The sequence below is a fragment of the Gracilinanus agilis genome, chromosome 1 (assembly GCF_016433145.1).
Source record: "Gracilinanus agilis isolate LMUSP501 chromosome 1, AgileGrace, whole genome shotgun sequence".
Lineage (NCBI taxonomy): Eukaryota > Metazoa > Chordata > Mammalia > Didelphimorphia > Didelphidae > Gracilinanus > Gracilinanus agilis.
Genome location: NC_058130.1, coordinates 742,115,043 through 742,142,193, shown reverse-complemented (window position 1 = coordinate 742,142,193; position 27,151 = coordinate 742,115,043). Strand labels below are relative to the sequence as shown.

At 34.9% G+C, this 27,151-nt stretch overlaps 1 protein-coding gene across 3 annotated transcripts in view; it reads left to right on the top strand.

Moving 5' to 3' along the window:
* Positions 1–27,151, top strand: part of LOC123244579 (splicing factor SWAP) — a 119,586-nt gene that overhangs the window by 60,696 nt on the left and 31,739 nt on the right. For all 3 annotated transcript variants that reach the window (XM_044673102.1, XM_044673093.1, XM_044673111.1), the window contains 2 exons: positions 2,478–2,711; positions 7,857–8,047. In XM_044673102.1, coding sequence (XP_044529037.1) covers positions 2,478–2,711; positions 7,857–8,047 — 425 coding nt within the window. The remainder of the gene's footprint in view (positions 1–2,477; positions 2,712–7,856; positions 8,048–27,151) is intronic.

The window sequence follows — 27,151 nt, the reverse complement described above, 5'->3', positions numbered from 1 at the left end:
CTAGACAATTCACTTCACCTTTGTCTGCCTCGGTTTCCTTATCTATAAAATGAGAATAGTAATTGCACCTATCTCTGAGGGTTGCTGTGAGGATCACATGAAATCATATATGTAAAGTGCTTAACATAGTGCTGGTGCTAGTTTTTATAATTATTAATCCTTTTTTATCATAACTGCATCTGGTGATGGTAGTAGTAGTAGTAGGACAATAGCAACAACAGTTTTAGCAATACTGAGCATGTTTTTCACACAGTCATTTATGATTTATTCTTTTGAAAGATGTTTATATTCTTTGATTACTTCCCTATTAGAGAATGGCATCACATTGTATTTTTGTGAGTGTTCATTTAGATAGAAGGCTTTTATTGGCGATAAAGGTAGCAAACTCAGTAACTGTGAAAAGCACTGAGACTGATTTTCACTCTGGAAAATGGCTATTTATATGAATATTAGAAGTATTTTTGATATAAAAGAATTACTGTTTAAATTTGTTTAAAGTACTTTTCATACATGAAATCCAAAAAGAATGGAAGATTTATAATTGAATTGGAGATCAGAAAGAACCTTAGCAAAGCACATGCTATATAACTTCTTTATATGATATTTATCATAAAGTGTTAATTCCCAAATCAGTTGACCATTTTAGCACCATTTGTGACTGCTGCCTCTACAAATTATTGAGATCCTCTGATATTTCTTTACTGCTTTTCCTTTTACAGAATAATGATAGACTACTCTTTGACACTGAGGAAGTTCCCACCCTGGAGTAATAGTATAGATATCAGATAGAAGAGGTTACATCTTGGGGAACCTACACTTTTTTTTTTTTTAAACCCTTCACTTCTGTGTATTGGCTCCTTGGTGGAAGAGTGGCAAGGGTGGACAATGGGGGTCAAGTGACTTTCCCAGAGTCACAAAGCTCTGGGAAGTGTCTTGAGGCCAGATTTGAACCTAGGACCTCCCGTCTCTAGGCGTGACTCTCAATCCACTGAGCTACCCAGCTGCCCCTGGAACCTACACTTTTAATGTTGGCTGTGGCTCCTAGTGTTCTAGTTGGGGAAGAAAGACATTGATTTGAAGTTACCTCCTCACTTTGACTTGACATTTTCAGAAGATACTGTTTTCCTCCTTTCAATACTTGTTTACTTTCAAAACTGTTGTTTATTATTGATCTGTCCTTAACATTGAAAAGTTTTTTTACTTCTGTGATGTGGGCTTTCTGGCCAGCATTGTTTAAAAAGAATGTAGTACCACAAATAATAAAGAGTTAATTCAAAGTAAGATGTTATACCTTACAAAAGATTTACTCTCTTGTAAGATCCCAGAGGGTATAGTTTTAATGTAAATGGCAGCATGCCTAGTCTGAAATATTGTGAACAGAATGATCTGTATAAATTGAAGAATATTGTAGTCTGTATAAATATTGTAATTTAATGTTTTTTATCTCTGTGTGTAAGGTGATGAGTCTTTGCCTATGCAGTGCTTCTTTTGTCATTTCAGAGTATTTGCTAAAGCTCAGCATTATCATTTTAATGGAATATTACTATATTTCCAAAAGCTATGTTGTTAAAATGTTCTACAGTATTGTATCCTGCAATTCACATTTGATTCATTTTAATAAATATTTAGTAAATTCCATTAAATGCCAACATACTAGAGATGCAAAAATGAAAAATTCCATAGTTCTTGCCCTCAGAATATACATAATCTGATTGGGGTGGGAGGACAAGGAAGAAAAGTAAAACAAAAAACAGTTTTGTAAACCAGACTGAGAATAGGGTCATAGGAGAGGTTGAGCAGTGTTTGGAAAGATTCCAAGTAGAAAGCATCATTTCTATATATGGGGATCAAGGTTTCATAAAGCCAGTGCCTGTGGTTAGGTTTTTAAGGAAAAAAATTATTTTAAACAAGCACATGTTATAAAGTTGACTGTGCTTGGAATACAGACAAATTTTCTATTAACTACAATATAATCTCCTAGTTTGGAGTTTTGTCTTTTAAAATAATGTAAATAGCAAAGGTCATTTTTTAATAATAGAAAAACATTTCTTAGAACTATACTTTGGGACTTGAACATTTTTTCCCAAGTTTTATTTTTCTAAGGTTTGTCTTTTTTTCTAAGTTTGTCTTTTTTAAGACAAAAAGGGTAAAGTGGAAAATGAGAGACATGAACAGATAGGAAAAGGATTCATGAGGAATGATTTAAAAAAGAAACTGATAAATTTATCCCGAGTTCCAGAAATTCTTTGATAGAATTTTTGCTTTCATAAAGCTTCATTGTTCTGTTTTTAAATTCGTGTATAGATATACTTCTACTGAAAAGGTTATTAGGTAGTGAATGTCTGATAGAAAAATAAAACTGGTAATGTACCTTCCTACAGACTCTTTTGAAGTAGATAATCACTCTCATGAAAATTTTTAACTCTTTTTGCTGGAATCTTAATGAAACATTTAAAATTTTCACCTTTTCTTCATAGCTTCATTTGCTCCAATAAGCTTTGCAATCAAGGCCAAAGAAAATGATCTGCTTCCCCTGGAAAAAAACCGTGTTAAGCTAGATGATGATAGTGATGATGATGATGAAGAGGGCAAGGAAGGCCAAGAGAGCTCTAGTAGTTCTGCAAACCCTAACCCAGCACTTGTCACACCCTGCATAGTTGTTGAGGAGAAGAAGCCTCAACTTACCCAGGAGGAGCTAGAAGCCAAACAAGGTAGGTATATGAATTTTTTACTCTTTGGAAAAGTAGGAATTACATGAAAGGTCAGCTTAGTAAAACTGAAAAGTGCTGTTTGCCATAATAAAGCCTAGAAGTCTTAAAAGACTAAGTTATCAGAAATATTTCTAGTTTCTTCTTATGGACTTTTTTTCTTCCAACTAGAAGTTATACTTTCTATAAATACATTTTTAAAGTTCTGTATCAGTTTTGCCCACAGCTCCTCTGTTAAGTATAAACTTTATTTCCATTAGTGTTTTGTTTTAAAATTAGTCAGATTAGCAACCCTAAGTGCAGCTTGAGTTAATATGTCTTGTAAAGGGCTCTAAATGGACAAGGCATTTTTTGTTTTCATTGCAATTCTGAAATGAAACCTTCAAGCTTTTTTTCCTCCCGTTTTATCTCTGTGTCAAAATAGGATTTGTCTTTTTGAGTTGTCTCACTCCAAAACAACTGAAAGGCTCCAACTTATTCCTAGATATATAAATAGCTTCACAGTGTGGAAAATGTTGCTCACTAACAGTTTGCTACTAGGGATAACTTTTTATGGGACATCACAACATGATGGATTTTTAAGTGAAAAATACTATTTGATTTTTGGTTTTTTCTGTTTGAATGGATGAAGCAAATGACATTTGTAAAAAGCTGATTTCTTCCATGTTAATTTTACTTTCAAGATTTTACATTACATTCTTTCCTGGTGAATTTCACGCGAAAATTTTGAGGTCATGTACCTTTCCAAGTATTTGTATAAGATAAACAATATGTTGAATTATTTGGAACAAAATACTTCGTATGGAATAATTAGCTAGTTACAAACACTGGAGAACGATAGTCATTCTGAAGTTGATTCTTCCTATTTGTAACTGTATATACTATTTGGAATTGTTCTAAATTGCTTTTATCATTCCTAAATTTAGGGTACAAAGTATCAAAAACATAAATTTTAGAACATTCAAAAAGTGATTTAATTTTAATTTAATGATTTGTTTTTAAAAGATAGAAAGGCAGCTAGGGTTTATAGTAGAATTCTGTCCCAGGAGTCAGGAAGGCCTGAATAGAAACCCTGCCTCAAACAATTACTAGATATCTGACCCCAAGTTACTTAACCACTTCTTTCCTCAGTTTCCTCATCTATAATAAATGGACATTAATAATAATAGCATCTATCTCCCAGGGTTATTGTATCATGAGTTAATACTTATAAAGAGCAATGTAAATGTAAGATTTTATTATTAGAAACAGTATGTGTACTCTTTGGGGGAGATGATGGTAGATTAGAGACAGAGTGGCTGAATTCTCTCAACATTCCCTCCAAACAACTCTTTTCTTAATTATTATTTAATTAATTAATTTAGGTTGCTTTTCCATGGTTACATGATTCATGTTCTTTCCCTCTCCTCCTCCCACCCCCGTCCTATAGCCAACGAACAATTCCACTGGGTTTTACATGTGTCATCAATCAAGACCTATTTCCATAATATTAATATTTGCATCAGGGTGATCGTTTATAGAGCAGTTCCCAAACTTTTTTGGCTTACCGCCCCCTTTCCAGAAAAAATATTACTTACCCCCTGGAAATTAAATGCACCTATGACCATCACCGCCTTCCTGGATCGCTGCAGCATCCACTGGGGGCGGTGGCACCCACTTTGGGAATCACTGGTTTAGAGTCTACATCCCTAGTCATATCCCCATCAACCCAAGTGATCAAGCAATTGTTTTTCTTCTGTGTTTCTACTCCCACAGTTCTTTCTCTGGGTGTGGATAGCATCTTTCTCCTAAGTCTCTCAGAATTGTCCTGGATCATTGCATTGCTGCTAGTAGAGAAGTCCATTACATTCAGTTGTGCCACAGTGTATCCATCTCTGTGTATAAGGTTCTCCTGGTTCTGCTTCTTTTACTCTGTATCAATTCCTAGAGGTTGTTCCAGTTCACACCTCCAAACAACTTTTAAATACTGCCTCAAATCAAATTTGAGTGTGGTATAGCCAACAAAAGGTTAGGGTGACCCAGTCAGCAAAAGTTTCTCCCACCCGGCTAGAAGCCTGTCCAGAGTCTATACATACACAGCAAGAGCAGCCACAGCCATAGTAGCTTCAGGAGCTCTCAGCCAAGAGATAATTGGAAGGCCAGACAACTGGTCAGAAAGATTATAGATGGCTCTTTGCTGGCACTGATTAACAACTCTGTTGCCCTCGTGCATTTCTGGATCTCAGACCCAAGACAGAAAGGGGCAATGGGTATCAGTCACAAATTAGCAAGAGTCCTGGTCATGGTTCCAAAGTGAAGAAAACACTAGCACTTATGGACTAATGATAAGAGAGTCAAAAATATTCACAGAAGAAAAGAACTTTTCAAAAAGCAGAATAGGCCAAATGGAAAAAGGAGGTTCAAAAAATTATTGAAGAGACAACCTTTTAAAAAAAACAAAATTGGCCAAATGGAAAAAGAAATACAAAATTTCACTAAAGAAAATAATTTTTTAAAAAGCAGAATTGGGCAAGTGGAAGCTAATGATTTCATGAGGTATCAAGAAATAGTCAAAGAAAGTCAAAAGAATGAAAAAAATAAAGAAAATGTGAACTATCTTATTTGGAAATAAATCAAGAAGAAATCATTTAAGAATCATTGGAATAGTTGAAAGCTATGATCAAAGAACATAGACATCACATTTCAAGAAATCGTCATGAAAAACCACCCCAAAATCTTAGATCCAGAGGGTAAAATTTGAAAGAATCCACTGATCACCTCCTGAAAGAAATCCCAAAATAAAAACTTCCAGGAATATTATAGCCAAATTCTAGAGCTCCTAGGTCAAGCTTCCAGGAAAAAAAGGGGGGGGGGGGGATTCAGATATTGTAAGCCATAGCCAGGATCACAAAAGATGTAGTGGTTTCTACAATAAAGGAGGAAAGAGTATGGAACATAATGTTCCAAAAGGCAAAGGAAATAAGATTACAACCACAAATTATCTTCCCAGCAAAACTGAGTATCATTCTAAGGGGAAAAGAGTAGGAAATGGATATTTAATGAAATAGAGGATTTTCAAGCATTCCTAATAAAAAGACCACAGCTGAATAGAAAACTTGACATTCAAACAGAGGACCCAAGAGAAGCATAAAAAAGTAAACATGAAAATAATCATAAAGGACTCAGTAGTGTTAAATAATTTATATTCCTATATGGAAAAAATATATATGTATTTACTAAGAGCTTTATCATTATTAGGGCTGCTAAAGGGAGTTTATAGACAGAGGGCATGGGTATGAGTCATTTATTTTTGGAATGAACTTTCCCCCTCCCCCCAAAACAAAAACAAAAACAAAATGTACTGGAAGAAGGAAGAACTGAAAAACATAATGGGGAAATTTTTTCTCATATTAAAAACAGCACCCAGGGAAGAGCTTTTATAATAGACTAAAGGGATAACAGGCAATGCTTGAATCTTAACTATCATCAAAATTGGTTCAATGAAGAATATATATCTACACACTCAGTTGTATATAGAAACATAACTTACCTCAATAGAGGAATAGGATAGGAAGATGATAAAGGAGTGAGTCAGCAGGGATTAGAAGCAAATAGACTTTTGAGGAAGAATGGGGGGTGGGGTTGATAATGGGATGGAGTGAAATAAACAGTAAACATAACTGAATGTTAAAGAGATGAGCTTACTCATAAAATGGAAGCAGATAGCAGAATGGGTTAGAAATAAGAATATAGCAGTATGGTGTATGCAAGAGACATACTTGAATCCAAAAAACATCCAAAGTTAAGGGCTGGTGCAGAATCTAAGATGCTTTAGCTGAATTAAAAAAGGCAAGAGTAGCAATCATCATCTCAGACAAAGCAAAAGAAAAAATAGACCTAATTAAAAGAAATAATCAGGAACACTTCATTTGCTAAAAGGTACCATAGATAATGAAATAATATTGGAATTTTTACTGCAGGTTTCTCTGATAAAGACTTCATTTCTCAAATATATACAGAGCAGAGAACTAAATCATATTTCTAAAAATAAGGACCATTCCCCAATTGAAAAATATTCAAAGGATATGAACATGCAATTTAATGCTCTAAATCACTATCATTTAGAGTGAGGCAAATTAAAACAAATCTGAGATACCATCTCATACCTATGAGAAATGCTGGAAGGAATGAGGGAAAAATAGATACACTAATGAACTGGGAGGTTAGTGAATTGGTTGAACCATTCTGGAGAACACTTTGGAATTATGCCCATAGTACTATAAAATTGTGCATACCCTTTGATCCAGCAAAACTACTACTAGATCTGTATCCCAAAGAGATAAAAATAAAAGGACTTGTGTACAAAATATTTAGAGTAGCTCTTTTTTGTGGTAGCAAAGAATTGGAAATTGAAGGAATTTTCATCAATTGGGGAGTGACTGAACAAATTGTGGCATGTAGTTGTGGTGGAATACTTAAATATTGTGCTTTAAGAAATTGCAAGGCAGGGGTAGTTTAAGAAAACCATAGCAAGACCTATATGAATAGTTGCAAAGTGAAGTAAAAACCCTGAAATCATTGTGAATAGTAATAGCAATGTTCTAATGATGACCAACTGTGAAAGACTTGGCTACTCTGATCAATATGATGATCCAAGACAATTCCAAAGGACTCAAATGCTTTCCGTCCATCTCCAGAAAGAGAACTGATGAATTCTGAGTGCAAATTGAAGTCTTAATTTTCTCATTTTATTTCTTGCTTTTTAAAAATATATGACTAATACAGAAATATGTTTTACATGATTTTACATGTATAATTGATATCACACTGCTTGCCATCTTGGTAGGTTTGGGAGGGTCTGGGAAGGAGGAAGAGAATTTAGAACTCAAAAGTTTAAAAAGAAAAGAATGTTTAAAAATAAGCAAATAATAAATATATTTGGAAATGTCTTTGTGTTTAGATGAATTGTATAGAATTTCCTGACATTTTTATAGTAGAAACAAAATTTTGTGCTAAAATTCACTTGTTAAATATTAAATGCACATATTATATATATCTATGCATATATATACACTTTCTATTTTATTTAAAAATCAAGTATAAGAGAACTTCATTCCATTTCAGAGATGGCGTGCTACAAATTGCCCATATTTTTGTTTGTTTTCAAAGCAAAGCAAAAGCTAGAGGACCGGCTTGCAGCTGCTGCCCGAGAAAAGCTGGCCCAAGCCTCCAAGGAGTCAAAGGAAAAACAGCTTCAAGCTGAACGGAAAAGGAAAGCTGCTCTCTTTTTACAGACTTTAAAAAACCCCCTATCAGAAGCAGAGTCTGGGAAGATGGATGATCATCCCTTTGGTGGAGAGGTGAGCTATGAGGGAGTCCTGTGTCTGTGGAGTGCCATTGGTGCCAATGTCAGTATCCTACCCGCATGGCTGTTGATGTCTCTTTTGGCACCTCTTGGCAGCTTCCTTCCCTCTTTAAGGAAGTTTGAAAGTCTGAGGTTTAGGTTCACTGTCTGTCCTTAAAATTATGCAGATTTAAGCTGCAAAAAGGGGGCTACTATAAATACTTTTTACCTTGACATATTAACTATGTTCTTATTATATATATTTACATATATATATAAAATGTTATTAAACAAACTTTAACAATATTGATGATATGTGGTGGGGAGTGTTGAATAACAGCTCGTTTTATTATGAACAGCAAAAACATTTAATCTTAAATTCAATAAGGATTTTTGAATTGTATTTTTTAATAAACAAAAATCTGCCATCTCTTGCTCCCTTTCACCCATTAAAAACAAAAGAAAAGAAAATCCAAAATATATATCCCAATCTTCATCCTGAGTTATACCTTAGGATATCAAGAGGTAGTTAAGATAGCATATTTCATCATGAGTTCTTTAGGATCATGACTGGTTATTGAGTTGATCAAAGTTCTTAAGTGTTACAAAATTATTGTATACTTTTCTCTCACTTCACTGAGCATCAGTTCATAAAAGTCTAGGTTTCTCTGGAATACTATCCTTCATCTTTTCTTAATGCACTATAGTATTCTGTTGCATTCATGTAATACTATAATTTGTTGGCCATTCTTCAAAAAATGGACTCCTTAGTTTCCAGTTCTTTGCCACCCCCAGATATTGTGTGTGTGTGTGTGTGTGTGTGTGTGTGTGTGTGTGTGTGTGTGTGTGTGTGTAGGTCCTTTTCTTCTTTCTTTTATCTCTTTGGGGATGTAGACCATATATATAGAGAAAGCTGGATCAAAGAGCATACACAGTCTTATAGCTTTTTGGATGTTGGTCCAAATCAATAAGCATTTTTTTAAGACCCTGCTATCCGCCAGGTATTGTGCTTTGCACTGGAAATACAGGAACAAAAATAGAAAAGTCTCTGTCTTCAACGTCTGTTCTGATAGAGAGTGGAGACAGGACAATATGCACAGGAAAATACAAAATCAAAACTAAATAAATAAAAAATAATTTTATAGAGAGGCCACTAACAACTGGAAACATCAATAGAAACTCTGAAATACAGCTTAACCCTAAAGGGATATAGGAATTCCAAGGGGCAGATTAGGAGGGCAATTGTTCTAGTGCATGCAGGATAGCCTCTGTAGAGGGAAAGGAATGGAAAGTACAATATCATATATATGGAATAGCAAATAGGCCAGTTGGACTCTCTGAAGCAATGTATGATTATCTTGGAAAGAGATTGGAACAAGATTGTGAAGACCTTTGAATACCAAAGAAGGTTCTGTTTTATATCTAGAGGCAATATGAAACCACTGAAGCCTCTTGAACACGAGGGAAATGATCAAACTTTTGCTGTAGGAATATCAATTTATCAGCTCTACAAAGGATTAATATGAGAGAGGAGAGTTAGAGATTAGATGTAGAGAGACTAATAAGAATTGATGAGGGCCTAAAATAAGGTAACTGACATATAAAAAAAGCGTGGCGGGGCACATATAAGAGAAAGTGAAGAAATGAAATTAGTAAAATTTGTCAACTAATTGAGTATGGAGAGCGAATGAATGCACATAAAGCATCTACTGTGTGTCAAATACTCTTCTAAACACTGGAGATGCAATTACAAGTTGAGACAATCCCTTCCCTGAAAGAGTCCATGTTCTAATTAGCAGACAACAAAGAATCACATGGTAGGCAAGAAAAAGAGTCTTCCACATACCATCCCTTATGTGCAAAGAACCTTACCTCCTATGTCCCTGGTCCAATGTAATGTGTTGAGCAGTAGCAGCACTGATGGGCAATCACAAAAGTGACTTTAAGATAGTGGAACCTTCACCAAAAGTTTGGAAATTGGGAAAGAATCTATTTAGGCAGGGTATTTCTTTATTGCTGAGTTTGGGATACTTGTGAGATAGTAAGATTGCTCTTGGGAATGTAAGATTAGAGCCCACGGAAAGGTTAAAGTTTGGATTTGTAAATTTGAAAAGTCACCTTCAAAGACATAATAGTTGAACCTTATAGGAACTGATGTGATCTTTTAGTATAAAGAGAGAAGAAAGGAGGCCCCAGGACAGAATAAATGTTTGAAGGCATTTATCAATCCCTTCCTTTGTATAAAAACTCTGCCTAGGAATGCATAGATAAAAATAGTTCTGACCCCCAAAAAGCTTATAGTCTTAATTGGGTAGATGGCACATGTAGAAGAGTGGTGGTCTGGTAAAGGAGTATTGGATTTTTGAGAATCAAGGATGTTCAGTTGGTCCACAGAACAATCATTGATATGCCCTTTCTAAGAGCAATGACAATATTCATTTGATTACTGTACTCACAGCAGAAAATGGAAAGTTGTAGAAAGAATGTTGCATGTATAGGACCCAGCAGGACTGGTGGTGAGACAAGTGGGCCTGGGCAAATAGCTAGATGAAAGGGAAACTTTGCCTAGTCTGAGACCAGCTAGATGTAGTAGATTAAATGAGTTTGCACTTAACTCCAGTAATCTTGGAAATATTCACACGTTGGGCATTGGAAATGGAAGACAATTCTGTAAAGGAATCTGAAAGGATCAAACAAGTAGAGGGATATCCAGAAGAAAGTATTGAGGAGAATGATTACCAGTGTCAAATGCTGCTGAGTTTAAGACTAATGAGAAAAAGCCATTGGATTTTACAATTACAAGATCATTAGGGAACTTAGAACCAGGCAATTTGAGTTGAGTGATGTATTTGGAATTCAAATTTCTAGACTTTAATTAAGTAGGAGATAAAAGTAAAAAGTGAGTAGAGATAATGCTTTCTAGGAGTTTGGCTGTGAAAAGGAGAGGTATATAATTCAAGAGCTTGACAGGATGTCAGGGCCAAATAAAGTTATTTAAGAATGAGTGAAACACAGGTATGTTTGTAGGCAGTAGAGAAAGTAATTGGAAAGATCAGATATTTAAGAGAGAAAGAAAATGATTGAGGCAAGCTCCCAGAAAGGATGAGATCAAGTGTATGAGGAGAGAGCCTTGGCAAAAAGAAGAGCCTCCCCACCCCTTCCCTCAAGACTAAAGCCTAAAAGCCAGAAAATGGGCAGTGGTGTTGAGGGGATTAGAAGTGTAGAATTAAGGAGAGTTATCTTATAGCATATGGCCTCAGTAAAGTATGAGATAAAGTCATCTGCTAAGAGGGAGAGTTTAGGAGTGGTATAGTTGACTTAAGAAAAGGTTTATAATAGCTGGGGAGGGAGATAGTTAATCAATGAAGAGTAAGTAGAAAAAAATGGAATATAGCATTGAGAACACCATTGAAATTGGAAAGGAAGGAAACATTAATTAGCCCATACTTTGTGCCAAGCACTGTGCTAAACACTTTTAAAAAAAGTTAGTCTCTCTTGCCACACAACTAGTGACTGAGGCCAAATTTAAATCCAGGCCTTCCTGACTTCAGACCCGACACCATTGCACCGCCTAGCAGTGGTCATCATGATTTTGTGATTTCTTCCACTTATTTATGAGTAGGAACAGAAAAGACAGATAGTGAGAGTAATCTGTGGTGGGGGTTTAGAAAAAAAAAGAACAACCAATGAATAAGGGAACAAGAATTTAAGGATAGAGTACAGTGTAAAGTTGAATGGATTAATTGTAGTCAAGATTTCAAATTGAGAATAGGAATGAATGGTCTGGGAAAGCAGGAAGATGTAAAGGGACTGGAGTTTTTGGATAAAAAAAGAATAGATTAAAGCTTAGAGAGAGAGAGGGAGAACATAAAGAGATGGAAAGAAAGGAAATTATGGTCAGATAAAGAAACTTCAGAGTTATAAATTATGAAAGTAAACCTCATGAGTCATTAAAGGATTCTATGTGTTGAGATGGTATGAAGGTATATATCACAGGAGTTTAAGAGGTTAGTGAACTGAGAAAGCAAGATATTTGAGGGCACATTAGCACGGAAATTGAAATTCCCAGGTATAAAAGTAGTTGGCATATAACCCAGTTGTGAGCAAAATACTAAAATCTTGAGAAAGGAGGGAGAATGCACTTTGGAAGCCAATATGTACCCATCACCAGCATCTCTAGAAGTCACCATTTTATTGTACACTCCAGGAGCAAGCATCAAATATTTTTGGAGTGTCTTCTGTGTGAAGACTGCTTTGGTGGGCTTCCTAGGAATATTAAAACTACCTATCCTCAGAGAACTTTCAGTCTAGTTGGGCTTAAGGCACCAACACGGCTTTAAAATAGACTTTTGTGGTGTCTCACAATCAGACAGGCAGGGAAGAACAGCGATTACATAATTGTTTACTAATAATATTGCTTCAGAAGTGGCCAAAGAAGCTTTTTAAGAGCTGGTGTTTGGAGATGGTTTGTGTGCAAATGCTATATTCAATGTTACATACATCTTAATGACTAGTAAGAAATTGATGCTCACTATTGCCTTTGCTAAGGTATTGAACAAATTGACCATTTGGGAAATACAGGGGGTGAAAAGTTTTCATTTTAGAGTTAATATTAAAATTTAAGCTATCTTGTTTTTGTGTAAAGCATAAGAACTTATCCAACCAAAGAAAACAACCAAAGAAAACCAGTTAATTCTATGTAAGTTATTACTGATAGCATTTTGTCAATATTACATTTAATCAGTAAACTTACTTGAAATAATGTATAATTGATCATAAATTTTCTTTCTTTTTCAATATAGTTCCCTAGCTTTTGAGAACCTACCTCCATACCTACCTTGATAATTTGATATTCAAAGAATCAAGATTTAGTAGCATGTATTTTCAAATGCCAGGAAATTAAAATGAAAAAAATAGTATGGGAATTTTCTTCCATTACTTACAAGTTCTTATTTTCTTTAATGACTGACTAGAAAGTATTTAAAATAGGGGAAAAAAAGTTGAAATAAGTATTGAGTCTAAAACTTTTTATCTTTATAGATAGAAAAAATTTGAGGTCTGGCCTCAGTTAACAATTTTTATCATCTGAAATCTTTACTTGAGTTTAAAACTAACAAACCAGCCTGCTGCTCAGAGCTATAGAAGGGGAGAGCATTTAGGCCAGTAACTGAAAAAAAAAATAAAATAAAATGAGAAGACCCAAGTCCTAAGAGTTTGGTGGCATATGCTACATTAGGTTCAGGTGTCAACTCTGCCTTGTATTGGCTGGGACCTTTAACTAATCTTTATATGAACTCCAATTTCTTCATCTGGAAAATGAAAGGGTTGGATAGTTTTAAACCTATTGTCCTATTGTTTCTACTCTTAATAATCAATTAAAATTATAGTCCTTGTGCTGCTGATTCTTCAGTTTTGGAACTTTTTACCAGTTTGTAATTTGGAGCAATCTAGCTTTTTTTTAACTGTATTGAGAATATTAAGAGACCCTTCGAAGCATTTTTGTGACCTACCTATCTTTTTAAATGACAAAATATAATAGAAAATGACCAGATTCATTTTAGGGCATAATTATCTTCATATCAGTAAAGTATTACAATGAAACTATGGTACTTTAACATTCCAAAGTGACTAAAACTAGTACTCAGAATTGAAATCAATCAAAAGTCTATTTTGCATTTCAGCTGAAATGTAGAATGGATTGTAGTTGCTAAACTTAGATATGGTGTTAATTCCAAAAAACAGTGCAGCTTCTGAAGCAAAAGATAAAAATAAAAATTCTCATCTTTCCCAAACAGCTTTTTAAGAGATAAAATTATCTTTTAGTATTTTTAAATTATTGGACATAGGTTGTTTTGATATCTGTAGTAACAACAATCCTATCTTAACTTTCTAATCCAGAGCCATCATCCAATTCTAGAAGCCTCTCATACAAAAGTTTCTGAAACCTATTAAATTATGACATTCTATTATTATTCCTTTCAGTCGCATCTAAATTTTCATGGCCCCATTCAGGGTTTTCCTGGAGTAGTTTACCATTTCCTTCTCTGGCTCATCTTACACTTGAGGAAACTGAGGCAAATAGTGTTAAATGTCTTGCACAGCATCACACAGCTAGTTAAGTGTCTGAGACCAGATTTTAACACAAGTCTTCCTGACTCTGGGCCTGGCACTTTCTCCATTGCACCACCTAACTGCTCCAAAAATTATAACACAGATGACACCAAAAGAGTGAACTGAGTCTGGGCAACTTTGTGAAACATCATCAGAATCTGAAATGTGGCAGCATATTCTGTTTGCACTATCTTGTCATCAAATACTCCATACTTTTGTTTAAATTGTTTTTGGCTATGCTACAAGCAAAATCCTTAAATTATAACAATGCCCAAAATTGATCATACACAAGTATGTCCGCCTACCATTCACACATATGTATCTATATAAACATTCCTTGACCACTGAAGTAAAGAGTAACAGAAATTAATGTAATGATTTAAAAGTATGGGATATCTCTTTCTTCTCTCAAATTACCAACTCATAGTTCTTGCATAAACTGCTCTACTCTGAAAATTTCCATGCTAGGATACCTATCCATTAATCTCCTGATACAAAGGCACTTACTTCTCTTGAACTCCCTGTGCCCTATCTCCATTCATCTCTGTTCTTTTTTATTTCAGTGACTTATGACAAATATTTCATCTCTTAGTTTTAGGGGATAGTTTCTGGCCACTGAAAAAGTTGTAGTGGAACCTATGTTTGAGATTTTTTTGTATATATATTTTTACTGAATTTTAGCCACAGTTTCAATTCATTTCTTTTAGTTTCCTAATCATGTTATAACAACATTTTATCTCCTTTTGTACAATACTTGATATCTGATTTCTTGTATCCTTTAAGGTTCTCTGGAAATAAATCTTATTTTGAAATATTTTTTAAAAGAAAGTTTTTTGCTTATTTTTAAAAATCATTTGGATAACTCCTAGATATATAATCACACAGATTGTAACTGATAAAATATGCCCACAGAGATGTAATGTTAGTAGCAGATGGTGATAAATATCCTTAATTGCTTCTGAACAAAAATACTTGTAATTAAGTTGGCACTTGCTATAATTAATATACAAACTCTAAAATATCTTTATCTTAATGCCATTCCTGGGGTTATATATTACCCTTGACTTTAGAGAAATCCAGTGATAGAAATTTTGTTCACCCAATGGAATCACATTGCCATAGTATTTTAGAGCTACAAGGAACCTTAAAGTGTTGTCTGGTAATTATCCTTTTATTTTACAGATTTAAAAATTGAGAGCTATAGAGATAATGGGTCTTAACAGCTAGTTAGTGGTAGAGCTAGTACTGAACCAAATCCTATTCACTCTACCACAGTTTTTCTCAAGCCTCCATAGATTTCTGGACTCTTGGTTAACTTACTAGATCAGTCACATTGAGGTTGGACAGTTTTTCCAAGATGTACAGTTTTTCGTTGTTCTTCTAAATGAAAACTTGATAATATACTTTTGGGGAATTTTTCTTTTCTTAAATCTCACAAGTCTTTGACGTCAATCAGTCATCTTTTTTAATTGTCTCATGAGGCAATAGTCTAATATTTCAACTGTAGAAACCAATCTTGAAATCAATATCCTGCCTAATATGTAGTCATTTATGTTATAGAAAAAATGTACCCATGACAGCCTGTAGTTATAGTTTATTTAAGATAGCAAGTCTGTCAGAGATTTCCAGGGTTGTGTCCTATAATTGTTTAGTTAGTAGAAACTTACCTCAAAAAGTAAACTTTGGCAGATCATGCCAAGCTAGAAAGGATTTGAATACAAGCCCATCAAAAGTCATTCATTCTAAAACTAATCTCCCCAGTACAGACAGATGGACCATCAGATATTTACTGATTTTGTAGATGATGTAGGGTTATTCTCTTCTGAGTTTATGTCTTGGGTTTCCCTGGCTCAACAGTATTTCTCTTTCTCTATTGGTGTTTTCTTCTATGTATTCATTTTTCCAGCCTTATTTTCTGAATTGGGACCTTGGGGGGGGGGGGGGGGAATCTAGCCTCTTTCCTTCTGGATGGAATAGTAGAGCCTTCTTTGATATTGATGTGTATCTTCTGGGGTCTAAGTCATAGAGTGATCCAGGATATCATTACCCTTCCTGTCTGAGCCCTGTAGGCTTCTGATTTCCTGATTTAGGATCAGAGACAAAGCAACATAGCTGCAGGATAGTGTCCCTGTCATGGGTACATAGATTTGGGGCACTTTGGGCTATGCCCCCGAGCCAGGCGTTCCTAGATATCTCTTTATGCAGACCTCAGCTTCATTTAATACATTTTCTCCTTTGACTTCTTGATCACTTCCTAGTCTGATGTTCCTTTTTATCATTACTGGAGTAGCTATGATAAGAGCTAGGCTGTTCTGCTTTCTGTCACTGACATCTTGGGGAGAGAGTCTCTGATGATCAAGTTTTTTTGACAACAACAGCTCATGAAGCTATCTAAGGTGTGTTGGAATTGCCACGTAGAGGAGAGAATACCTACACTGATGAAAGCCTAGAGTTTCTTAGCTTTTGAAATAAGTATTTGAGTGCAAATAATATGGATCCAACTAAAGTTTTAAAAAGGAAATGGTAATGTAGTTAATGTGATGTAATTAAATAGTTATTGATCACCTATCATATTAAGCCATTGATAATGTAGAAAATTGGTAGGAACTTCAAATAATAAATATATTTATCAGCTTTCTAAACAACTCAAAATCTCTTAAATCTCTTTCATATGCAATAATAACAGCTTAACTGTGAAATATTTGGGAACAGTAATCAAACATCTCAGCATATTTTTTCAACGGGTTCATACATTAGAAAATTATTTGATAATTTAATGAAATTTCATAAAGACAAAAGAATTTGATAGAAGTCTCAAGTGTACATATTTAATTCTGTTTTGTAGCTAACATGGTATTTCTTGATAAATATTTTTTTTTCCAATAAGAGTTAATCTGCTCTTCAGCATTGTGTTTTGTCACAACAGGAAATACTTATTGTTAGTTTTTGTTGCTTACTTGTTGCCAAATACCATATTGTGGTAGGAGGATAAATCAATGTGATTTGCTATTATAAGTTTTACAGTATTTCACTCTTCTCTTCAAAAGTTGGACTTTGTTATATAGTCTTTTTTCTCCTTTTTCTGCTGATTTTTATTTTAGACATTTTCATTTAGGCATTAAAACTTGCTTCTTGAAAAAACCGTTCACACTGTCTCTAGAAGAATAATTTGCCATTGGTCAATACCCATAGCAATTATCGTGCCCTCCTACGAGCTTCTCAAACTATTTCTTATTGATTGGTTTCTTTTGAAAGCTTAGACAGATGCCTTAGGAAGACAAAGAAAAAGTGTAAGACTAGAGTCTTGTGTATGACCATTTAACTTGTATTACTAAGTACTCACATATAAAATTTAGATTACACAATTCCAAATTTATAAGCTAGGTTCAGCATTTAAATTGTGAGAGACGTTTTCTTAAACATTTTAGATCATTCTCTTAAGAAAGCAACTGACTAATTGAGGTTGGGGGGGGGTGAGGAATAAAGGAATCGAGTGATCTGACTAGATAGGGGTGTGTTTTCAGGCAATTAAATGAGGGCGGGATAATTAGTTCAATTTTAGATATATTGAATTTAAGTTATCCAGCAGGCATTTAGAGATGGGAGATTGGAGGTCAGCAAAGAAAACTGGAGCAAGAAAGATAGTTTCAAGAATCATCAACATAAATGTTAATTAAGTCTATGAGAGTGATGAGATCACAATGTGAAGTAGTATAGAGGGAGAAGAAAAGAATATAGGAGAGAACCCTGAGGGACACCTGTTGTTAGAGGTTTTGATGATGAAGGAGGATCTAGCAAAGAGACAAGGAAGGAGTAATTAGATAGGAAGGAGGAAAACCAGGAGAAATTGGTATCCCAAAAGAATTATTTGTGTTCGTTGATTTTTTTTTTCCCAAAAAAGTGCAAATTCTTTATGACCTTGGACTCTGTTCAGATGATTTTCTCTGGGTTTCACAGTGTCTTTTAAATCTTTTGATATACACTTCAGCATTATTGGAAAACATTAAGAATGAGTTTCTTTTTCCCTTTGAAAGGAGGTTCTTGGGGACAGCTGAGTGGATCAGTGGATTGAGAGCCAGGCCTAGAGACACAAGGTCCTAGGTTCAGATCTCACCTCAGATACTTCCTATCTGTGTGACCCTGGGCAAGTCACTTAAGCCCCATAGCCTACCTTTTACCACTCTTCTGCCTTAGAACCAGTACACAGTATTGATTATAAGATGGGAGGTAAGGGTCTTAAAAATTAAATTAAATTTTTTTTTTTTAAAGAAAGAAGAGTTTCTTAAATTTCAAACATCTCTACTCAGATTAGTGTTTGTCCAGTAGCTCCCAAATGCATATTTAGTTAGCACCGAGTATACTTCCTATATGAGTGAAAATATTAAGTGTTAGATTATTCAGAGTAGTAACACCTTAAAAACCTCTTGTTGAAGTATTTTATATTTATAGTTCCTAAATTGCCAGCTTGTTTTATGAATACATAGCTATTGTCTTTGGTGCAGTCTTTGGAGCTACTGTCTTTACCTAAGTTGTTTGGTCTCAGAACTATGTGTTGAGCCTATGGTTATTTACTTTTTTGGTCCCCAAAGTCAATGGCTGGTTTTATTTTTTTAATTCTATTTTATTTATTTTACATTCTTTATTTTCTCTTTCCTTCCTCTTCCTCCCTGCTCCCCCTCCCCCCATCTCTCTCATTTTTGGCTTTTTTTTTTTTATTACAAATATATATAGTCATACAAAAATTCCCACATTAGTCATGTCCAAACAAAATGAGGAAAAGAAGAAAATATGCTTCAGTCTCATCTCTGAGTCCATCAGCTCCCAGTTTAGAGATGAAGAATGTGTGTTCCATTAAGATGCTTTTGGAATTATGTTTGGTCATTGTGTTGGTTGGAATTACCAAGATTTTCAAAGTTGATTATCTTTTACAGTATTGTTATTGTATAAATTATTCTTCCTGTTTATATTTGTTTTTACTTTGCATTAATTCATACAAGTCTTCCAAAGGTTTTTCTGAAACTATCCCTTTTTATTGTTTCTTATACCACAATACTATTCTATCACATTTATATACTATGATTATATCATATGATATGTTATATATTATAATTGTTTCCCCAAATGATGGATATCTCAGTTTCTAACTCTTTGCCACCACAAAAATTTTGTACATATGGGTCCTTTTCCTCTTTTCCTTGATATCCTTGGGTTATAGATCTACTAGCAGTGTTGCTGAATCAAAGGGTTATATTTAGTTTAATATTTTCTTGTGTGTATGCTTAGCTCCAGATTGTTTTCCAAAATAGTTGAACTAGTTCACAACTCCACCAGTTCTTGCATTTAAGTACCTATTTTCCCACAGCCCTCTAGCTTTTGTCATTTTCCCTTTCTTAGTCTACTAGATATAAACTATTACCTCAGATTTGTTTTCATTTCTATTTCTCTAATAGTGTTTTGGAGTTTTTTATATAGCTATTGATTGATATCTTGGATTTCTTCCTCTGAAAACTGCCTTTCATATCCTTTAACCATTTGTCAACTGGGGAATGGCTTTTTATCCTCATAAACTCAATTCTCTTCCCCATATATCTTAGAAATGCAACCTTTATCAGAGAAACTTGCTGCAAAGATTTTTTTTCCCTAATTTCCTAATTCTCCTTTTTTAATCTCACTAATTTTGTTAGTGCAGAACCTTTTTGATTTTATGGAATCAAAATTGTCTGTTTTACCTCTTATAAACCTTCCTGTGTCTTTTTTGGCCACAAATTCTTTCCCAATACATACATAGGACAAGTTGTTTTCTTCCATGTTCTCCTAATCTACTTATGATGCCACCTATTATGTCCAAATTGTGTACTTATTTGGAGCTTATTTTGGAATACTTTGTGTTGATCGATACCTACTTTCTACAAGACTATTTTCCTGCTTTCCCAACTGTTTTTGTTAATTAGTGGGTTCTTGCCCCAATATCTGGAATCTTTGGGTTATTTATTAGTTTTAAAACATTCTTTTGATGTGCTAAGAACCTCCACAGGTAATATATCTATAAATACCATTTAGATAAAAATAGAAATTCTAAAACAAATTGTATTAACCAATTTCAAATGCAGGAAACAAAGTTCTATTTTTCACTTCAAATGTTAGGATCAATTTTTTTAAAGACTTACATGATATTTATTTTTTAACATTTAAATAGAAGCACATTTTATTTAAAAGTAACTCTACACTACTTTCTCATAAAAATAGTTTAAAATCCATAGTTTACACCAAGTAATGGGCAAACTTTTTAAAGAGGGGGCCAAAGGAAAGGAAATGCTCGTCTGTCAGTCTGTTTCTAAGGCAACTCTTTGGAAGTTTCATTATATTGTATCCTACTCATTGTATTTATCAGATTAGGAATAATGTCCTGAGGCAGGATAGAACATTTCAGGGGCGCCCCCCCCCCAGTCTGGCCCATGGGCCATAGTTTGCCCATTACTGGTTTACACTATATTGAAACAAAAATCAGGATATTTGAAAGTCTTTTCCCACAAATATTGCACCCTACCCCAAAAAAGGGATTACATCACAGGATAAAATGACTGTCAACTGAATAAACTTCTCACAACAAATTGTTATCTACTAAGAAGTATAATTCTATATTTCATTTTTTTTTTAAACCCTTAACTTCTGTGTATTGGCTCCTATGTGGAAGATTGGTAAGGGTAGGCAATGGGGGTCAAGTGACTTACCCAGGGTCACACAGCTGGGAAGTGTCTGAGGCCAGATTTAAACTAGGACCTCCCGTCTCTAAGCCTGACTCTCAATCCACTGAGCTACCCAGCTGCCCCCTCTATATTTCATTTTTAACTTACATCTTTCATGCTGTATTTCAACTACTGTTTACATTCTGTCTCTGTAAACATACTGAATTTATCCAATATACACTCATATCAACATAAGTACCATGTGAATTGTGCAACACAATAATTGCAAAAATAGTAAAGGGGAAGAATCTTCCTTTTGGGTATTTTGAAATTAACAGGCAACTTTTTTTGTCTCAACTTTCTGTTTTAAAAAATCCTTCCTTTATCTGCCAATCTTCTGGAATGGTAACTTTGTTAGGATCTTTTTTTGGATTTCATACACACGCACGCATGTAAGAAATATTTATATGTACACACCCACATACATATCTATTCAGATATATGTGTGAATGTGTGTGTGTGTGTGTGTGTGTGTGTATATATATACATATATATTCATTTAATTACTCAAACAAAACATTTAATTCGATCTTCCATGCAACCACTCTTTTATTATCACATATTTTTATCAAAAGGCACCAAGATTAAACTAATTTCAGTTTTCTTCTCCCTTTAGCTTACTCAAGATGATTGTTTTCCTATCAGACGTTCTATCTCCAAAATAGTATGGCTCTGAGCATTTAGGGAATCATAGGATCAATTATTTGATAAGAGTTGATGAAACATATTTCTCTCTCCCACCCCCATATCTTGATTACTGATATGTGAAAATATTGACTGAGATGATTCCCTTGTTTAGAAACAGGAGACTGAAAAATAAACAATTAGCAAAGAAAACATTGTATCATCATGATCCTATAAGCTCTGATTAGTATAATAAAAGTAAGATCCCTTAGTTTAAATAATAATAGCCATAGATTCAAATATTAAAAGGAATTTTTCTGAAAACATTCCTAAGAAGCAAGTACTACAGATATTCTCCCCATTTTGAAGATAAGATATATTTACCTATTCTTCATCCCTCACGCTTAGCTACATCATCTATATATGTCTGTGCACTGAGTTTAATGTGTTTGTGTGTATGGTGTTTTCCTCCTTAATGCTTTCCTCTACTCCCCCATATCAAAGACACTGTAACTATATTAAGGGGCAGCTAGGTGGTTCAGTGGATAGAGAATCAGGCCTAGAGTTGGGTAGTCCTAGGTTCAAATTAAGCCTCAGATATGTCCAAGTAGTGTGACCCTAGACAAGTCCTGTTGCTTAGCCCTTACTGTTCTTCTGCCTTGGAACCAATATTTAGTATTGATTCTAAGAAAGAAGGTAAGAGTTTTGGGGTTGTTTTTTTGTTTTGTTTTGTCTTTTAAGATAAAAGAAAACTACATTTAGATGCCCTACTTTTTTGTTTCTATATATTGCTACCAACAAGAAGGCTTACTTCAATGATTATATATCTTTTCATAATTGTTTCCTCAGATAGAACATGAGCTTTTTTCATCTTCATCTGTGACCCCATTATCTAGTGTCACAGGCATTAACCATTTACTCTAGGCCCGGCATTGTACTAAGGGCCCAGGAATACAAAAAAAGACAAAAACACACTCCCTTTCTCGGGGAGGTCACAACATGTCAACAACTCCAAGCATGCAGTGTATTGAGTAGGGAATCATTCTGAGCACATCCAGTAAAAAGGCAGTCAGGAGAGAGAGCACTGGGTGTCAGGGATAAGAGAACTTAGGTAACGTCACTGTTTTGGGGAGGAAGGTCATTTTGCTGTACATCTCATCATCCCAACAAACAGATATTTGAAATAGGTTTTATTAGACTATGTGCCCACATTCTTAAAACAAGTTTGATCTTTCCCTCTAAAGATAGTTACCTTTCATTTAAAATTCAAGAGGTAATTTTACCTTCTTAATCATCCTTTGTCTTTCTTCCATTATTTTTTTTAACTTTTTTGTTTTTTATTGTTTGTTGAACTTTCGTGTGCCACATCTTGAAGGGAAATTCTAGAGGAAGGAGAACTGAATTGGAAGTCAGATGACTAGGGCTCTAGAAACTAGAACTGTACTGAGTCTATTAGTATAGTTGTACTACTGGAATTCTAGTAGTACTAACATTGCTACCTGCTCTTATTCACTTTGTGACCTTGAACAAATTATTCTATCTCAATTTTCTCTTTTGTAAAAAATGAAATGAATCAGATGATCTTGAACAAACCACTTATCTCCAAAACTCTATTTGGCAGCTTTTAATCTTTTGATTATGATTGATTCGATAATTCAGATGCAGGGATTACAATTTAGGTGTCAGAAACCTCATCTTTTGCATCACTAAATTCTGCTGCCGTACTAATATTCTGTTTGCTCTGGTGTATTAGGTAATCCTTATTTCGGATCTGATCATGTCAGAGCTCCCTTTCACCTCACCAAAATGTGTTTTATCATTCTATCTGCTATTTCAGTGCCAATTTCTGCACACTTGTCCAACAGTGATGATCAGCATACTTTAATAGCAGTCCTCAACTCTTACCATTTCCCAAAAAGGGTTTTGGATCATCAAGAAAAGATCATAGTTTGTTCTAAGGGAGTTTTAGTGTTTTGTGTATTTTGTTGCATTTGGTGAGTCTGTTTCCAGAGTGTTTAAGGAAACATCCTCTTTTTCCAGCTATTCAGAGTGATAGATTTTGCCATGTATGTTTCATCCTCTTATGTGTTTCTCACTTTAAAATCACTATCATCTTTGTATTACTCTAAATGATATCCTTGATATTTAAAAAAATGTGGAAAGTGGGGAGTTGGCTTCAAAGGTTGTTTTGAAGTAGAAGTTTTTAAAACAAAAATATCACATTAAAATACTCATTGTTTTGTTAAATTCAAATATATATGCTTATAAATGAGAAACCAAGTTAATTTAAGTGATTATTCTCAAACCTACTTATGATCCTTGAAACTGAAACAAGTTTAGCGTTATTTTAGTGAGTTTTGTAAATATTATAAAAATAGCTAATCTCAAAACAGTTGAGAATTGTAACTTTGGTTACAATGTGGTATAATAATTTAAATCACATATGGCTTATAGTTATCCAAATTTTTTGTGTAATACATACCTAAATATGGAAGTAGGAAGCTCAAGTTAATTAACAAACACTAATTTACAAATTACATGCTTTCGTTTGTTAGTTCCTATTATATTCAAACTAGGCCTCTTACAAATGGGGGAGGAAATGTCAAGATAGAGTGAAAATTATAACTGATAAATCTGATTTTTTTCTAATTCCTATGGAACAGCAACTTGGGACTGACATAATTTGAAATGGCGACAAACCTGTAGTGCCTCCCTGACTAGAATTGTTTTAAATCAACCTTGCAACAGAATTCTCTGAGGCCCAAAATGATAAATGGCAGATTTCTCAGTATGTCTTGAGGTGTGTGGTGGTTAATTGACTGTAGCTAAAATTATTCATTTAGAATGAGTTGAAGAATGACCTTTTCTGTCCTTAGTATAAAGGTGTTCAGGGGCTATATACCTTTGCACATGCAGTAATTATCTTAAAACAGGATGTATCTTTTAAGTTTTTTCCTTGATGAGGAACAATTTTTAGAGTCTTGCCATGATTCATAAAGGATACTTTATCACATTAACAGAAAACAGAACTTAATCACTTTTCCCAAGTAAATTGTTCTTTGTTTCTTTGACAAAAATAAAATGAAGACTTCCTCAAAGAATGTCCATTAAAACCATATGATCATAGTATGTTAGAGTTAGAAAGGAGTATTCCTTGGAATTCATCCAAGCAAATGCTGCCCCCATTTTAAGAATTAGTAAGGCCCATGGTCAGTATAGGGAATGACCTGATTGCCTACACAGGTGAACAGAGGAGCCAAGACTGTTCCTGATATTCTGCTGTTCCATCCTCTGGGCTCATACTTAACCCAGGGACTGCTTCTCTTTTACTAGTCTTTAGCCCCCCAGGTTTATGAAATGGGTATGTGGATGCAATCGAGGAAATTAGTATATAGGGAAGAGTTTCCAAAGACCAAAAGCTTTTCTTTCTCCCCTGCCAAGATTTCTTTTTTGAGAGTTACCTGTTGATGGCATTTGACATAAAGAACTCTATATTAAGAAATTCCCCCTACCAGTACTCTCTCACACTTAAATTTTTAGGGAAATACCTATGACACTAAGACAAAGGGATTCATTTGATGATATGCTGTATGTGTCAGAAGCAGGACTTAAACACATTGATGAAAATGTATGTGTAGTCTCAAAACTTTACCCTGACAATTTTCAGTTCTAAAATTATCTTAATTACTTTAGTCACTTCTCCAATTACACCCTAGTTAAATATGTTATGCCACAGGAGAGATTGGTGATTTAAAGCAGATGGGACTATCGGTGTCTAAAGTCACCCCATTATTAAACATTTATTAAGCAGCCATTATGTACAAGACATTGCAAAAAGCTAGAGATACAGAGAAAGACAAAAAATAGTCCTCATCCATGGGGAGCTTCACAGCCTACTGCAGGAGAGAACAAACAAACAGCTATGGCCAGACAAGCTATGTACAGGATAAAGAGAAAGTAATTAATAGAGAGAAGGCTCTAGAATTAAGAAGGGTTTAGAAACATTGGGGGCGGGGGGAACGTGGTTAAATGGGACTTGAAGGAAACCAGAAAGCAGAGATGAAGAAGGGAGAGCATTCTAGGCACAAGGGATAGCCAGAGAAAATTCCTGAAGCCTAGAGATAGAATATCTTATTTCTGTAAGAGCAAGGCCAGTATCACTGAATCAACAAGTATGTGGTAGAGTATAAGATATAAGAAGACTGGAAAGGGGCAGGGCAGGGAAAGAGGGCTAAGTTATGAAGGGCTTTAAACACCAACAGAGGATTCTTTATTGATCCTAGAGCTGATAGGGAACAATGATGTTTATTGAGTGGGAGAGGGACATGGGCAGAGCTGCTCATTAGGAATGAGGAGAGACTTGGGGAAGGCAAACCTACCAGCAGGCTATTGAGGTATTCCAGGGGGTGGGGTGAAGAGGGCCCACACTAGGAGACTGGCAATATCAGAGGGAAGGGAACATGCATAAGAGGTTTTACAAAGGTGAATTCATGAAGCCTTGGCAATATATTGGATATGAGGATGTGAAGAGACAAAGATGATACAGCTTTCTGTGGTGATAGGGAAATTTGGAAAGAGTAAGTTGTAGAAGGAAAGATAAGGGCTTCAGTTTAGAAAATACTGAGTTTAAGATGTCTACTAGACTTCTAATTTGAAATGTCTGATTGGAGACAAGAGAGTAGCAGAGAGATTGGGAAGGAAAGGTAGATCTGAAAATCATCAGCATATAGATAGTAATTAAATCTGTGGGAGTCGATGAGATCACCAAATGAAGTAATATAGAAGAGAAGAGGTCCCAGGACAGAGTCCTGAGGGACATCCATGGTTACTTGATTCAACCTGGATAAGGATCCAGGAGAGGTGACAGAGGAAGGAGAAGTCTGCCTAATAGGTAGGAGGAAACCCAGGAGAGAGTATATACAGAAAGCCTAGAGAGAAGAGAGTACCAAGAAGTAGAGAATGATCAACTGTGTCAAGGGCTACAGAAAGGTCTAAGAGAATGAGGATTTCAGAAAAGGACATTGGACTTGGCTAATAAGAGATCATGGATAACTTTGGAAAGAACAGATCTGGTGGGATGATAAGTTCCAAAGCTGTGATTGAGAGAGAGAAAATAGAAGCAACTATTATAGATAGCTTTTTCAGGTACGTTAGCTACAAAAGGCAGAAGAGATGTAAAGCAGTAGTGTAAATGGAAGAATCGAGTAAGTTTTTTTTGAGAATGGGGGAAATGTGGACATATTTGTAGGTAGTAAAGGAGCAACCATTAGGAAGATAGAGGTTGAAGATAAGAGAAATTGAGGAGATGATAGAGGAAGCAATCTTCTGGAGATGATGGGATGAAACAAAATTCATTATTCATGCAGAGGGGAGTTAGCTTTGGCAGGCATCCATGAGATGCAGGGGAACATTTGCCATTACCTCTGTTTGTTTTTCCAGTAAAATGTGAGACAAGGTCCTTGGCTGAGAGAGTAGGGCAGTGATTCCCAAAGTGGGTGCTGCAGCCATCCAGGGGGGCAGTGATGGCCACAGGTGCATTTATTTTTCCTATTAATTGCTATTAAATTTTTTTTAAATTAATTTCCAGGGGGCTAAATAATATTTTTTTTTTCTGGAAAGGGGGCGGTAGGCCAAAAAAG